The 15063-nt window shown below is 39.9% G+C and overlaps 1 protein-coding gene across 3 annotated transcripts in view; it reads left to right on the forward strand.

Annotated features, from left to right (window-relative positions):
• Positions 1 to 15063, forward strand: part of TIAM2 (TIAM Rac1 associated GEF 2) — a 170805-nt gene that overhangs the window by 89154 nt on the left and 66588 nt on the right. For all 3 annotated transcript variants that reach the window (XM_035322341.1, XM_035322340.1, XM_035322342.1), the window contains exons 5-7: positions 816 to 1251; positions 6217 to 6389; positions 7446 to 7670. In XM_035322341.1, the coding sequence (XP_035178232.1) occupies positions 816 to 1251; positions 6217 to 6389; positions 7446 to 7670 (834 nt within the window). The remainder of the gene's footprint in view (positions 1 to 815; positions 1252 to 6216; positions 6390 to 7445; positions 7671 to 15063) is intronic.

A 15063-nucleotide genomic window follows, 5' to 3' on the forward strand; every position in this document is an offset into this window, starting at 1 on the left:
AGTTGGCCGGCCCTCTCAATGCAGGGATGAAGTTGCACAATGCAATTAGGGGAAAGACCCATGGGTGCCTGATCAGACAGTCAAGCTCCTGTGGGGTTTCCAGCAAGTCAGAAAATACACACCTCTGCAGTCTGGAAGCTGGATTCCTCCCAGTCAGCAAGCCTGTTTGCCTTTTTTTAAAAAATTGCATCTTGTGTTAGATTAGATTTTTGTCAGTTGGTCAATGCTAACAGGCTTAAAATATTCTAAACTTTTGACCTTTTTTGTGTTGGTTGTGCACAGTTTGTATAACAGAGAGAAAGGGGAGGTAAAATCAGCCAAGCTGTGCTGAAGGTAAAGGTAGCTGCCCTGCATGAACAGTGTCAGCAAAGTATCGAAAGCCCTGTAATAATAAAACGACTTGCTGTGGCGTTGTTCCCGCTTGGCAGACATGTGAGTGGCAGTTTCATGTGGAGAAACGAGGAAAGCCTTGACGACAGGTCTGCTGTTGCTTGGAGCCCATCAGGTTTCAGGAAGAAGGCGCCCCAGTAGTTGCCACTGAATTTGGAGGCTTCTTGCTGCCATGCAACCTGGTTTGAGTAGCCAAGGCCAGCTGACTTGAGCGATGAGGCTTTTTAATGGGGGTCTGCTGAGTGAGCAGAGGTGGTGGCAGTGGCTGCCGAGGTAAATAAAGGCTGTGATGTAATGGTGAAGAGGTAGCCTTTGAGGAAGGAATCAACTGTGGCTAAACATGCAGCAAATTTAAATGCCAAACGAGGTGTGTCTTTACTTTGAGTTCTGGTGACTGATTGCTGGCAATTTCCTTTTGTGCACAGGAGCCAAAATGTAAAGATGGGAGTGAATACTTTGACAGCAGAATGGACAACTTTAGCACAGACACGCTGGCACCATCACAACTCTCTGCTTTGCTGTGGTCACCCGGCTCCAGCCACGTCCTGTCCCAGAGAAGCGAGTCTACCAACGCGGTCAGCAGCGATGCCCTCAGGCAGAACATTTATGAAAACTTCATGCGGGAGCTGGAGATGAGCAGGACAAACCTGGAGAACACTGAGACTTCCTCGGAAACAGAGGACTCCAGCAGCGAGTCCCTCAGCTCCTTGGAGCAGCTGGATTTGTTGTATGAGAAGGAGCAAGGAGTGGTGCGCAAGGCAGGGTGGCTGTTCTTCAAACCACTGGTAACCCTGCAGAAAGAGAAGAAGCTGGAGCTGGTCACACGGCGAAAGTGGAAGCAGTACTGGGTAACGCTCAAAGGTAAACTGCTGTGTTGCTCCTCTGGCTTGGCAGCAGCAATTGTTTCCATTGGGTCTCTGCAGCTGTTCATGCATGCCGGGTCCTATTAACAGTTCCAGTAACTTTATGCTGTATACCCTCACGCTTAAAGTGGAGCATGTGCCAAAACAGCCTGCTAAATAGAGGTGCTGCTCATGTGCTTTGTATTGCATGTGCAGCCTTGTATTTACTGCCGTAGTGGGAATAGTTTCATCTCACTTCCCACTTTCTGTACTCACACAGAATGAGGAGTTCAGAAGATGCTTTGGGATGTTCAGAGGTCAAAGACCAAACTGAACCAAAACTGAGAAAAATACATAATGTGTAACTTACATACATGTGTAAGTGTCTCAAGGGAAGTCAAAATTCAAGGATCAGAAAGCCCCTGGTACCTAATTCCCTGGCACAGGCACGCTGTTCCCTTGTCTCTGCTATATAGTTTACTTAAAGTTGGGATAAATTACTGTAAAAACAGTCAGTTTGTTGCCAGAGCATCAGGCGGCAACATAACGAAGAGGTCAGTGCCTCCATGCTGAGGTATTTGCACAGAAAAGCTTTGCTCTACAGAGGTCCCATTCAGGGCAGAAGCAGCAGCAGCAGGAGAAAGCCTGTGGTGCCTGAGGCTCAGTGTGAGGTGCTGGCTCCGGAGGCCACTCCAGGCACTCACCAGTTTCACTTTTGCGATTTTTTGCCTGATTCCGACATTGCCAGGCACTTCTGCCTTTCAGCATGCCAGCCTTCCCATCTCCCCCATCTTCCCCTGCCGTGAAACAGCCCTGTGGGAAGGCAATCCACTTAACAGAGGCTGCTGCCAGTGGGCTGCTGTGTGATTACTGCGTTTAGCCCTGCGCCAGCAGCACACGTTGATGGCTCAGAGTAATAGAGCAGGTAGGTGTGCCACAAGAAGTGGATAGGTGTCAGGAAGTGTGAGAAGGAAAATAACATCTATTGTGGGGAGGAAGAAGAATTTAATGGCTGAGTTCATAAGCTTTTTTTTTCTCTCTCCCTTCCCCCCCCCGCCCTTTTTTTTTGGAACTGCATCCAAAGGATTTGCCTTTCAGTAAATATAATGCTAAGTTAATGAGTAAGGAAATGATCAAACTTAATAATTTCCTAGCATATCTGGAACTGGAGGAGAGAAAATAACAACTTTCCCACAGGTTGCCCTTTTCAAAATTCTGCATGGGTGTAGACCTGAAGAAAAATGAACAGCAAACAGCAAGTGCTGAGAATGTTACCCTTGATAGTGCTGATTTAAAAGAAGCAAACTTGCAAGAATGTAGCAATTCTGCCTAATAATTCAGAGACCTGTTATCAAAGGATCAAAATGTAGGCAGTCTTAACAGTTTAAATCACTTATCCTGATCATCAGATAGCATGATTCATGCTTACAAGCAGTATATACAAAAGGAAAAACAATATCTGAATGCCACCCTTTTATTGTATGTGTTTGTGTTATGGAGTTTGAATGTGAGTTTGATCTGCCTCCTCTAAAATTCAAGTAGTTTCTTAACAATCCTGCCAAACGCCTAAACTGTAATATATGTTATATACTAGTAGTCCGTACATTTTGGGGATAATGAAGCTATGGTGCTCTGAGAAGGAAGTCTGGTGCTTTGTGTTCAGTTCTCTGATTTGAAATTGACTTACTGGTGACCTTGAACAAGGCACATCCCTTCTTGCTAGCTGAATCTACCCAGCCATAAAAAGAAAATAATAAAATTATTTGAAAAAGCTTTTTTAGCTTCTAACATTATAAGAAGTATTAAATATAATGCTTTCTGTGTAGTATGAGTGGTATGGCATTAGTGGTGCAGAATCTCCTCCGCTTTGTTTGCTGTTTTAAATATACATTCCTCATTTCCTTGATCTTATACCTTTATTGTCCTGTAGAGAGGTCTGATGCCAAAATAAACTCGCCTGTCTGGATATCAAGGCGTAGTTCTGTTTTTGTAATATGCTGTATCAAGATCAAGGCACTTGCTTTAGTTCTTTCTTATACAGGATTTTGAGTAAGTCTGCATTTAATTTGTTCTGGAAATTTAAATAGCCAAGATATTTTAAAATATAACTTAAAATAGCCACATATGCAAATGGAGAACAGCATGTTTCTTTGCACTCTGGTGAGATGTGTTTAATTATAAATATGCAGAAGGCTTATAACCATCTGGTTACCTGCCAGACTTAAAAGTATACATGTCCTGAGGCCTTTGCTCCACTTTCAGGGTGTTCAGGACCCGAGCTTGATTAGTAACCCTTTAACATGAGGAACTCTCTTTCCCATCTGTCTTGTCCAATTAATTTATTTTAATGAGGGAAATTGCTTTCTAATTCCCCCCTTGGTTTACATTTTGATCAAAATACTTGGACTGTAATCAATCTTAGTGAGTCTGTCAGAGTTCATGAAACTACTTATTGCTAGGGATCACTTGGCTTGACCCAAAGATACATCTGGGGTGCCATACACCTAAACACACGTACATGCTCCTCATCTATTATGTATTTATTTGTTTGTTTTTGTACATGTAAACTATCAGGATAAAAAGCAACATATCTTTAGGTACCTTCGATAACACATAGGGGAAATATGGAAGTTTTAAATAGAACTTGATTTGCATTTTTCTAAAATGCAGAAGTGGAAGTGGTTGTACAGTGTTGCTGCCAAAGAGTTCAGGAGACTTGGATTTACTGGTTTTGTTTGCACTATTATGTTGAAATGACTACAGAAGTCCTACATGTGATATGCATTGTAACAAACCATATCCTTCTTTTCCTACTGCAGAGATCTCCAACTGTCTCTGTACCATAAAGGAGAACAAGTGAGGATGGGTAAGGGGAAAGGATAGGACCAACTCTGTAGGATCTACTCTTATTCTAAATTTTCTTCCAGACAATACACAGTAGGACAGCAATAGGAAAAGGTGCACTTAAATAATGCACAGGCAGCTAGATTTATTTGATGCTGTCCCTTGAAAACTTTTCAGTTGTCAATCAGTTTGGTCAGTAACCTCTAATTTATATTTCCTTTTTTTCTTGTAAGTGCTTTACACTCACTGGCAATGGAGAATGCAAAGAGATTCACCTGACTGACTTTCTCTTTTCATACGCTGTAGATTTGGGCCATGAGAGGAAGAGTGGACTCCAACTCATAACTTTTCACAGCAAATGTGCTCCACAAACTCTAGCCAGCCCATTGTCCCCCCTAATCAGACAGAAGAATCCAAAAAAACCCTCTTGATTTTGGTTCTGATTTCAAATCTAACTTTTGAGTAATCTCCACCTCAACATTTCATGAATTTGGATGATGCATTTGAGACTTTTAACGCAGTGTTAAGTGTAAATGCTAGAGAATTGGTAGAATTAAGGCTGATGTCTGTTTTACCTAACAATTTTAAATGCGTGTATAAAAGGAACATTTGTGTTTTGCAACATTCCCTTCATACACACTGCCTAGGTACATTTGTTTAAGTTTTGGTGTTGCCTTGTGTCATGCTGCCTCTTTGATTTGAAGGAAAAACAACAACAACAACAAGAAGCAGACCAGAGAAACAACAATGGTGTAGCCCTAGCAAACTCAATCCTTGTATTGGCTGTTTCAAATTTTCTACTGAATATGTATAGGGGTTACAACAGTAATGTATTCATGGATTTCTGGTCCCTAAGGGACCATTGTGATCATTTAGTCTGACTCATTGTGTAATGTGGCTGTAGGTCTTCCCTAAATTAATTCCTGAATGAATTCAAGCATATTTTTTGGAGAAGAATCTCGTTGCTGGAGATTCCCACCACCGGCCTCAGATTTTTCCTAACTTCTTCGGTTATCATCAGTTTTCAAATTGTATTAATAACAACTTCTCTTATTTCTTCCAGGTTAAACATCCAGCCACAGTGTAGTATTAATCAGTCTTATGAATTAAAATAAATAAATAATAAAATCAAACCCTCTATTTTTCAGCTGCTGTTTCCCCGGTATGAAAGTGAGGTGTATTTACACCTTTTCTCTAGATGCACAAATGGGCTATGAAATTCTTCAGAAATACAAGATAATTCTTACCTAGATTATTTTAGTAACACGCTTCAGACTATGACTTCCCTCAGCAGGTAAAGCAGTACATCTCAGAGGACAGTAGGTTGCAACATGAGGCAGGAATGAATGGCTGGCAAGGGATGTAGCAGAGACAGGCCCCTGTTAAGCAAGCTTCATTGCCAAATGCAATGTCATCATACTTCTGGGAACTGGGATCAAGGCTGCTCTGCTGTCCTCCAGAAGTTGTTCCCCTTGTTGCATCTGTGATTGTTGTCGTCAAGGATGAAGTTTGCTTTGTGGATACAAGTCTCCTATCTTACATATTATACCATATATGCGACAGAACATGATCAAACTCCACCCTTTTAAACTGTCTTAAATTATCCAGATAATGTTCATAGTCTAAATCCCCATTTTGCAGGTAGATCCAAGGAAGACCAGTTTAAGTTTGAGAAGTTTATTCACTTAGCATGTTTTTGGAAGACAGATGTTTCTACAAAGAAAGTTTTCTTCAGCAACTGTTGAGAGAGAGTTGGTTCCCTTAAATAATAATGGAACACAAAAGCTGATTTAACTAAGCAGGAATTTTTCTACATGCTTAAGTATTTTAATAGCCTGAGTTTACTGAGCTATCCTGGTGTTGTTTTTTTGTTTGTTTGTTTGTTTGCTTGCTTTTTTTAGTCCTGCATATTTGTTACATCTCTATTAGATTTCTGTTCCAAACTTTTATTGGCAAATTCAACATTAATTTCTCCTGTTTCCCAGTTTAAAGGATCCTCCTTATTTTTCTGTCTCAAAAGAGAGTAACTAACATTCCTTGTAGTTGAGAATTTCAATTCACAGAAACATTAATATAAGAGAACTTGAATGGGACATCCAACTTACTCTCTTTACATTTTTTGTCCCTCTGAACTACAAAGGTTGTACACTGCTGTTCTATGAGACCTATGGAAGGAATTCGATGGAGCAGGGCAGTTTGCCTCGATATGCACTGTTTGCAGAAGACAGTATAGTACAGTCTGTTCCAGAGCATCCCAAGAAAGAAAACGTATTCTGTCTAAGTAATTCTTTTGGAGATGTCTACCTGTTTCAGGTAACAGCCTGCATACCTAATTTTGTGATTGTTTCCGTTTTAGGATGTGTTTGTGAGTATGCACATGCATGTGTGTGACTGTGTATATGCATACATACACACACATCATGTCTGTACCTGTGACTTAAAATTAATAATATAGTTATACTATTACAGTATACAATTATAATATTGATTTAAATGTATGATACGACTTCAGGTATATGGTATCACTCCAATTGGCTCAGACAATTACTGTTCAGAAATAGAGAGAACAGAGATCACAAAATAAGCAAGACACTTCTGGTCCCTGGTTATTACAAGCTTCCAGAAAATCAGCTGTGTTGTTATCAAATGTTTTTATGTCTATCAGCATTCTGCCTTTACAGAATGATGGACTCAACCCTAAATTTGCTGGATTCAGAGAGTTTACTTGAGTGAGGCATTCAAAAAGAAGGTTAAAAATAGTCTAAAGATCTTGGCTGCTTAACTGCAGCACTGGAAATGTTAATAAAGAACAGTGTTATGTGGAACCGCCTGCATAAAAACATGTTGATTCATAGGCACACTTGTAAATATCACTGGAGACACTTTGTGCAGATGTATTCTCTTTGCCTTGCTGTGCTGTGTTCCACTAATTTGGCATTTTTAAAGTAAGCAAACACCTCTCCTCAGACCTTACTTTTAAAATCATCCCTGTTGCTATGTTACCTCCACAATAGCAGGTTTATCTTTGAAATGTGTTGGCTTTCACCTTAATTAATTAGAGGGATAAAGGATGCAAGTCACATCTTGTCCACAGTTCGTGGGCTCTGTTGCACTCTCACCAGAGGCCTGAGACCTTGAAGGTCTAAGAAGCAAAAGCTGAAGGTTGGGGACAAGTCATGACAGTGCAGAAAAAAACTTGCAGTTCCTTTATTTTGCATTGTTTTAAAGGTAAAAACTTACTTGAGAAGTTTTAAGATAAAGTGCCTGAAACCTCAGGGAACCTGTCAAGCAATTCATGTCCTAGAGTTGCAGATTCATTTTGATTTTCTCTTGTCTGGTTGTAATGTTACACCTCTGGTTTGTTCACAGGCGACAAGCCAGACAGATCTGGAAAACTGGGTAACTGCCATACATTCAGCCTGTGCTTCCCTGTTTGCAAAGAAGCTTGGGAAAGAGGACACCATTCGGCTGCTGAAAAATCAGACCAAGAGTCTCTTCCAGAAGATTGACATGGACAGTAAGATGAAAAAGATGGCAGAGTTGCAACTCTCAATTGTTAGTGATCCGAAAAACAGGAAGGCCATAGAGAATCAGGTACTGGAAACAGTGCGGTTTGTTTCTGCTAGAGACTATTATTGCAGTAGCATATTTATCACCATTTCTTGCTTTGACCTCCTACTATTGATGCTTCCTAGGCCTGAGAGCAATTGTCTTGGGCATAGCTGGCATGGTATGGTAGTCATAGCTATTGCCAGGTTTCTACAGCAATCCAGAGCAGATCATGAAGTAGGCCAGCACTCAAAGCTGAGAATTGGACCAGTCTGTTTTATGAGCACGAAACTATTTCTTTTCACTTCTGGAAAAATGTAATTAATTTTCATGTCTCTGTTTTATGATATGCTTAGCTATTAATAATATCTAGATGTTACATAGCATACCACAGAATATACAGTATCTTCCACGAAAAATTGAAAGTAAAGATTTTAGTGTAGGTACATAGCAATACCTTTTGGCACCTTAAGATAGGATATGAAGTATACTTTATCCAAATGAAATTGGGAGAAGGACTAAGGCAGGCAAAACAACATGCTTCAGTTGAAATTTAGCCATGACTAAAAGGTCAGGGATCCTCTAGGCTTCTTCAATAGCCCCATAGGTGTCTAAATGAGAACAAGAAGTCAAGACCAGAGCTTTCCATCTTGGGGGAGAAAAGCAACTCTATTTGTACCACTGGCAGTCTCTGCAGCAATATTCCAGTATCAATTCAAAGGAAAGGGGCGCAGTTAGTCACTAACAGCTATTCTTGTAACACTCTCTGGTTGTGTACTGGGAATTGTTTGTCTCAGCATAAGCCCCCTTGGTGCTTAGTTTGGGAGAGCTAACGCCTTACAGCCAAAATCTTCACCTGTGGCTGGAACAGACAAAAATGTTTGCATCCAAACTCTTAACCAGGCTAATTTTGTTTCATTGCAGCAGGAATTGAGCTGAATCATCAGGTGCCTTCCCCTGTAAATAGCTTCTGGATGCCTAATGTGTTATTCTGATCACAGTTTTGTATGATGGATACTTGAATCTTGGCTAAAGCAGCAGCTTAGTGCTGAGGAAGATTCACCACTAAGGTTTGCTTCTAAAGTGAAAATTGGAGCCCCTCCTTCCCCTTTAAAATTTAGTTTTCTTGTTCTGTGTGTGTCTTGGGATTCCAGCCAAGCCATGCTTAAGACCAGGCAGATTGATGAACAGCTAGAACTGTTCTTCAGTTAAAACAGTTACGTTATTGTCTGTGCAGTGGTGCATAAGACATGAAGTCTTACTCTGCTCTCAGTTCCAGCAAGTGAACCAGGAATCCCTCCAGTGATACCTTATGGAAGTACATCTTGAGATTTTGACATCTTGTCCATGCCCACAGATTTGCAGGCAGCAACTGACACACAATGCTTCAATTATGCATGCTCAGTGTCTGGGCAAAGGCTTCGCTGCCCAGGGCCTCTTATGTATACTAAACTTGTCTAGTAGTTCAGCCTAATAGGTTTGTGGATTGAAGTTACTGTATCTTTGATTTTATTAGGCCATTAACAAAAGACATCTGATAATTTTAGTTCATTTGAGAGCTCTGCCTTCTCAGTCAGAGTAGCTATTCCTCCAGCATTACTTCAAGCTGCACATTAAGGCTTCTTGGGTAGCAACCAGAGTTTATTTCCTTTGATTCCATACAGCATAATTATGTTACTTTGGTTTGGTGGAACACTTAGTTTCATGAACTTGATGCTTTTGTTATTTACAGTTCTTATTTTACTGGTTTGAACTTGACCAAGGGCAGACTGTCTGGTACTGACTTCACTATCAAGCTCTTTGTAGAACACTTTGGTCTGAAGCTATAAGAGCAGAGTTCAGAAGGTATGCAGGTGTGTGTAGGGATATGTGGTGTTCATACGAGTTTGTAAGCTCTCAGACTGCTCAGATGTTCATAATTTCCATGACACCTTATTTTATGGCCCAGAGCCCAGTGACTTGAATGGAGGATGAACTAGGCATCCTTTTATTGCTGTAGGTTTTGAGACCTATAAGTATATACAGATTTCTAGAGATGCACTAGTGGTTAATATGGCCCATCATATGTGACGCACTGAAGAAAAATCGTTATGTATAGCAGCTTGATTTGCCCACCCACTATGTACTGATGCTAGTAGTTTATTTAGAGTCAGCTGAACAGTATTAATGATGGTCTCTTAATTTCTGCTAATTAGATGTTCTGTCCTTGAACAACTGCCATTGTTCTCCAGCTCAGTCCCTGGAAGAAGTTGGCTGCATTCTGCTATAACTGCAATCCATCAATCCATCACTAGGGCTGATTTATTCCTGCTAATCTTCTGTCTGTTAATTTCTCAAAACATTGAATGGGGACAAAACAGTGAGACAAAGAGTGAGATGGATTGTTTGCAAGCATCCACTCGTTAGCAAACAATAAATTTATAATGAGCATTTTGTCCATTCTTGAAGCCTTTGATCTCTTTAAAGTCACTCCTTAAACTGCTGAAGGTTTGTTGGCAAAGTCACTTTAGAGAAAAGTCAGTAGATAACTTGGTTTCCTAATCTTTTGATTTAATGTCTCAGAGATGGGTTTCTGAAAACAAACAACAAAAAAATCTTTATATAATTAGTAAGTAAGTAATATACTTACTAAGCTAACAGTTTTGAAAAAGCATTATTCCTGAGGGAGAAGTTTGCATATATGTAGCTCAGTTGTTTAGAACTGTGGTTGTTTAGTTGTCTTTTGCCCACTTTTAGAAGCAAAGTAATATAAATTCTTGGGTTTGTTTCCTCTAAGTTTGGTGGTGTTTTCAATCATGTAGGAGTTATGACTGAAGTATATTGTATACATCCTGTTCAAGATAACTTCACTTGTGATATGTTTTGGAAAGTCAGAGGAAATACTATGATTGACTTCAGAGGGACCATGGTGGTTTTTGTGTAAAAAGATGAGGCACAATATTAATTTATTTTCTCTGGGGAATTATATCAGAAGTTGTGATTTCTAAATCCTTTTTCTCTTTCCTTCCTCGTCCTCAGAAAAACAACCACACAACCTCAAGTTTCTATTTTCTTTCACATCTGTATTGGTTTAAAACCAGTATTTCTCTCCTGAAGACTTAGTAATTCACAAGGCTTTACAAGTATGCAAAACCTTTTATTGTTTCAGTTACCATCACCTGAAAGACAGTTGCAGTAAGGAAATGTGGACTTCTAAAATTGCTCTTGTGTACTTAAAAGTACACACATGTTTTTATTTGGTGTCCAGCAAGTGGGTGGATTTGCAGGCTGGCCTTTGATAAAGCTAATGCTACAAAAAAGAAGTCCAAAAATTTAGAATTAAAAGGTTTATTCTCTAGAGAAACTACTGTTTTATAAACATGATGCTATCAAACTGGTTGAGAAATGTCTTCAGCCTTGCAGCCTAGATCAGGAATTCCCTCTGTCCAGGTTCACTGTTCCACTATAATAATAGTCTTAAGAGCAGTGTACGAGAAAGTGGCAGCCATTTGTATAGCTATCAGTATTGTTGGGCATTTTAGAAGAGCTCAATGAGAGCAGTGTACATACAGCAACTACTCCCACTAGGCCACTGGCCACATGACTGGAAATCCCAAGTCTGCCCATGCGACCCATGACCATGTATGTTTATATTACTATATGCAATAAATATGTTGTTGGTGGTGCTGTTCCTCAGGGTGTAACTTCTCCCCCAGACAAAGAGAGTAAGACAAAAGGTAGCAAGTTGGAAAATCCCATGGCACTGAGAATGATTTCAAAGCCCGTGGAATCTGTCTTTAAAAAATGTTAGCTTTCCTAGCTGTTTAACCTGGTAGAGAAATCACAGTGTTTGCTGTGAATATGCAGCCCTGACTAACTGCCATTGAAGTTAGCAAAAGGGATTATTAGCATTTATTCGGAGTTTTTTTAACAAAATAGTATACATTAAGTCAAAAGCAGGGCTGTTTGTGCCTGTAGAACTGTTTTTAATGGGATGGAAAATCAGCCTCACAGTGAGGGCACTGCAGCTCTGGGTGTATTTCTTTATGTACTTGGTACATAAGCCTATTCTATTGTCTCGTTTTAGTACAATAATATGAATAATGGTTGCTTGAAAGCATTCTGGGCTTTTCTCTTCAAATTTTAATATATTGGTATAATCATGTTTTCCAAGCTATTTGGAGTTTTCTGATGTGATTCATATTTTCTGTGTGCATGATACTTAACTTACTTTATCAGATGGGTTATGAACAGAGGTATTTACTTGCAGGCACTGAAATGATGAGGCATTAATGAGAAGAACAGGCATATGGTTGGAGATGATTTTTATGGAAGTTTTTGTATGTGTCCTGCAACCAAAGTAGTTTATCTCTTACTATAAAAAGCAAAATAAAAAGATCTGTAAGGTGATGTTCTGATTGCTCTGGACAGTCATTAGATCCATTGGTACCTTTCTTCTTTTCCCTGTGGTGGTTTTTGGCCTTTTACACAGGACATGACCCCATTACATTTTGTTTAAAATGTACCTATTTCTCTTTCCTCTCACTAATGAGCACAGGAAGACGACTGGAATAGTTTCAGGAATTTTAGTCTACAGGCTTCCCTCAGAAGACCAAGTTGTATGTCTTCATTTTCTACAAAACATCTTATGAAATATTGTCCAACATTAGGTGAAAAGTCGCAATAACAGAGAGAATCTTTTCAGGGAACTTTACCAGCACTTGCCAGTTTTGCCACATACAAATTCAATTTTAATTGCAATATACAGTTAGTTTTCTTTCTTTCATACCCTCCTAAACTGAAAAACATGATCTAAACTTGTTATAACAGATCTTCAGTTTGGGTGGTCTTTGAACTGGCTAGAGCAGAGCTCTGCTTTCTGAGAGCTTCAGTTCTTTTCGGGTGTTACACTTCAGTGTGGGATGGTCCCTCTCTATGTTATTAGTAAAATCCTTCTCTTTTGGTAGTAGCCTGTCACTAAGGAATGAAGGGAATAGGCAGCCAGGAAAGTTAAGGAAGATCATCTCCTTTCTCCTCACTGTTGTAATTACTGTTTGGCAGATGACTGAATTTCCATCTTTGTTTCAGGAAGGTTTAGTATAATGAATAAACTATTACTGAATGTAGAATTGCATAGCAGTGGCTTGTAGGATGAAACTGGTGCAGGACTACGTGCAGGAAGATATCATCTTCTGTTTTTTGGAGAGGGGCAACTGGATAATAACAATCAGTGGCGTTCTGAATTACATCACTGGCTATAGACATGCATGTAGTACTGCCAGTTTCAGTCAGATTATTTACAAGAATATAAATTAGGTAGATGCAGGTGAACTTTTTTGCTAACAGTGGTATTGAGAACAGTTTTCTTCTCTCCGTTTTGGTTAGAAATCATGACGATTCTGTCCATCCGAAACAATCAGGAAGATGACATTTAACCAGCCAAGCAAAACAACAAAAAACAAAACAAAACATAAAACTATTGTCATGTTATTGCACAAAATTTTTTACTGTTTTTTAAGTCAGTAGGCAGAATGAAAAATAAAGGGTATCACCAAACGCACATCATTGTTGTTTCATCGTATTATGTTCTATTTTGATTTCTTTGAGCTTAAAGTAATAACAGTATCTCTGTAGTATCCTTTAAAGTAATGGAATTTCTAGTAGAGTGATATTTTTGCTTCTCCAAGTTCTCTTTAGGAAGTAATGACAATAAAACTCTTTTCCCTGTCCCCAGATGCTGAGTGACTCATTTATCCAGATGGGTGCAATATGAATTGTGTCTGAGAACCGTGGACTGGAATGCAAAGAGTTTGGTGTTGTTTGTAATGTGGTTAAAAAGCTGTTCGTATAAAACAGCAGCAGAAGTTTCTTTTAAATCCACAGAGTTCCCTACATCAGCTCATGGAGACACTTTCAATCTGGACAGAAGATGTTGTGTAGGGAAAAAATCTGCATTTCTTGTTTCTATAGATAGTGAATTATGTCAGTGAGGAGCTCATGTTTCTGTACAGTGTAAGAACTGCTGCTAAGTCAAATCAGTTTTAAAGGCTTACGCACTGAGAGAACACCCTCCTCCCTCTGTGTCTTTTCTTTTATGCTACCTTAAATAAATGCAAAGTAGAAAACTGTCTTTGTTGTCAGGTGAGCTGTCCAGGAGGCAACTTCCTTCCTTCCTCCCATTCCTTGAAGTATTCCTATTTGAGTTGATACAGTGTCATTTCTGGCACAATTTTTGGCTATTCATATTCTGGTTTGGGTTTTATTACACTGGGCTTTCTTGGTGTATTTGAAAGAGGGAGAGTCCTTCCCCATTACCAAAGGATGCCGTTTGCAATGTAGGATAGGATGGGCGAGGAGCCGGGAACTGTTAGATAGGAACTGTTCTTCCCAGTCCACTTTTTATAATCTCCTAAGCAGTACTTGATGGATCCCTGTGTCATGTGCTGGAATCCCCTGGCCTGAGTTGTCTGCTCTAAACTTATCCTCTTGGCTTTCCTAAGCTCCCCATTTACAGTTTACCTGGAATAAACCTGGCAGAGTTATTGAATGAACAGAAACCCCCTTTAGTTCACCTGTTTGTGTGATTTAAAATGTAATTAATTTACAATTGTTTCACTAGCCTGGAGGAGAATTTACTGTTTATGGTCTGAAAAAAATCATTACTGCTAAAGTACTGCCAAAAGTAAGTTAACACTTAAGATCTCCTGCCTGGTCTAAATCTCTGTTGCCAACACGAGCCCTTTCACTTAGTGATCCCCGCGTAATTACTGTCTTGTCCCTGCACCAGGCTTCTTTGCCTCAATTTCACCCGATAGCCCAAACAAAATCATCCATGGCCCTAACACTATGGGCTTCCCACATTTTACTACTTTCTACCGTTCTGCCATAGTCTCCTTTTTCTCTCTACTTTACAGGGATCCTATTAGCCTTGATAGATTTATTTGGATGGCCCCTACTTGTCTTTCTCAAGTGCTCTCTCATGCTGCCACTAAACCCAGACATCCTTGCAACAAAATTTACCTGTTCTGAGGCTGCCATCTTGCCTTTTGCTTCACCTCCTTTAATGCTTTTCCTAGAAGTCCATACAGAGGTTTTTCAACTGTGATTGAAACTGGGATAGAGAGAGAAGGGTTTTGGATGCCCTGGATGCTCAAGCCTGCAGTGCAGGCAAGCAGTAATAACTGAGCAGGTCACACAGGGTGCGGTTTCATGTATGTATGTTTGTTTTGGTGTGTCTCACTTAAGGCCATTATCTCTTATCTCTTTGTGGATTCACTTCGTACTGCTGTTAGCCTTTGTCACCCATTCCCACTCTCACTGCTGTCTGCTGCATCCACTTTTTCCCATTTGCTTTAGAAGAGATTTCAAAAGGTCTTGTCTTGTCTGTGCACAATGAAGGTAAGTCCTTGAGCCGTCTTTCGGGCAGTCCTCCCACGTGGGTCAGAGATTTTCCTGACAC

This window comes from Oxyura jamaicensis, chromosome 3 (assembly GCF_011077185.1).
Source record: "Oxyura jamaicensis isolate SHBP4307 breed ruddy duck chromosome 3, BPBGC_Ojam_1.0, whole genome shotgun sequence".
In the NCBI taxonomy this organism is placed as follows: domain Eukaryota; kingdom Metazoa; phylum Chordata; class Aves; order Anseriformes; family Anatidae; genus Oxyura; species Oxyura jamaicensis.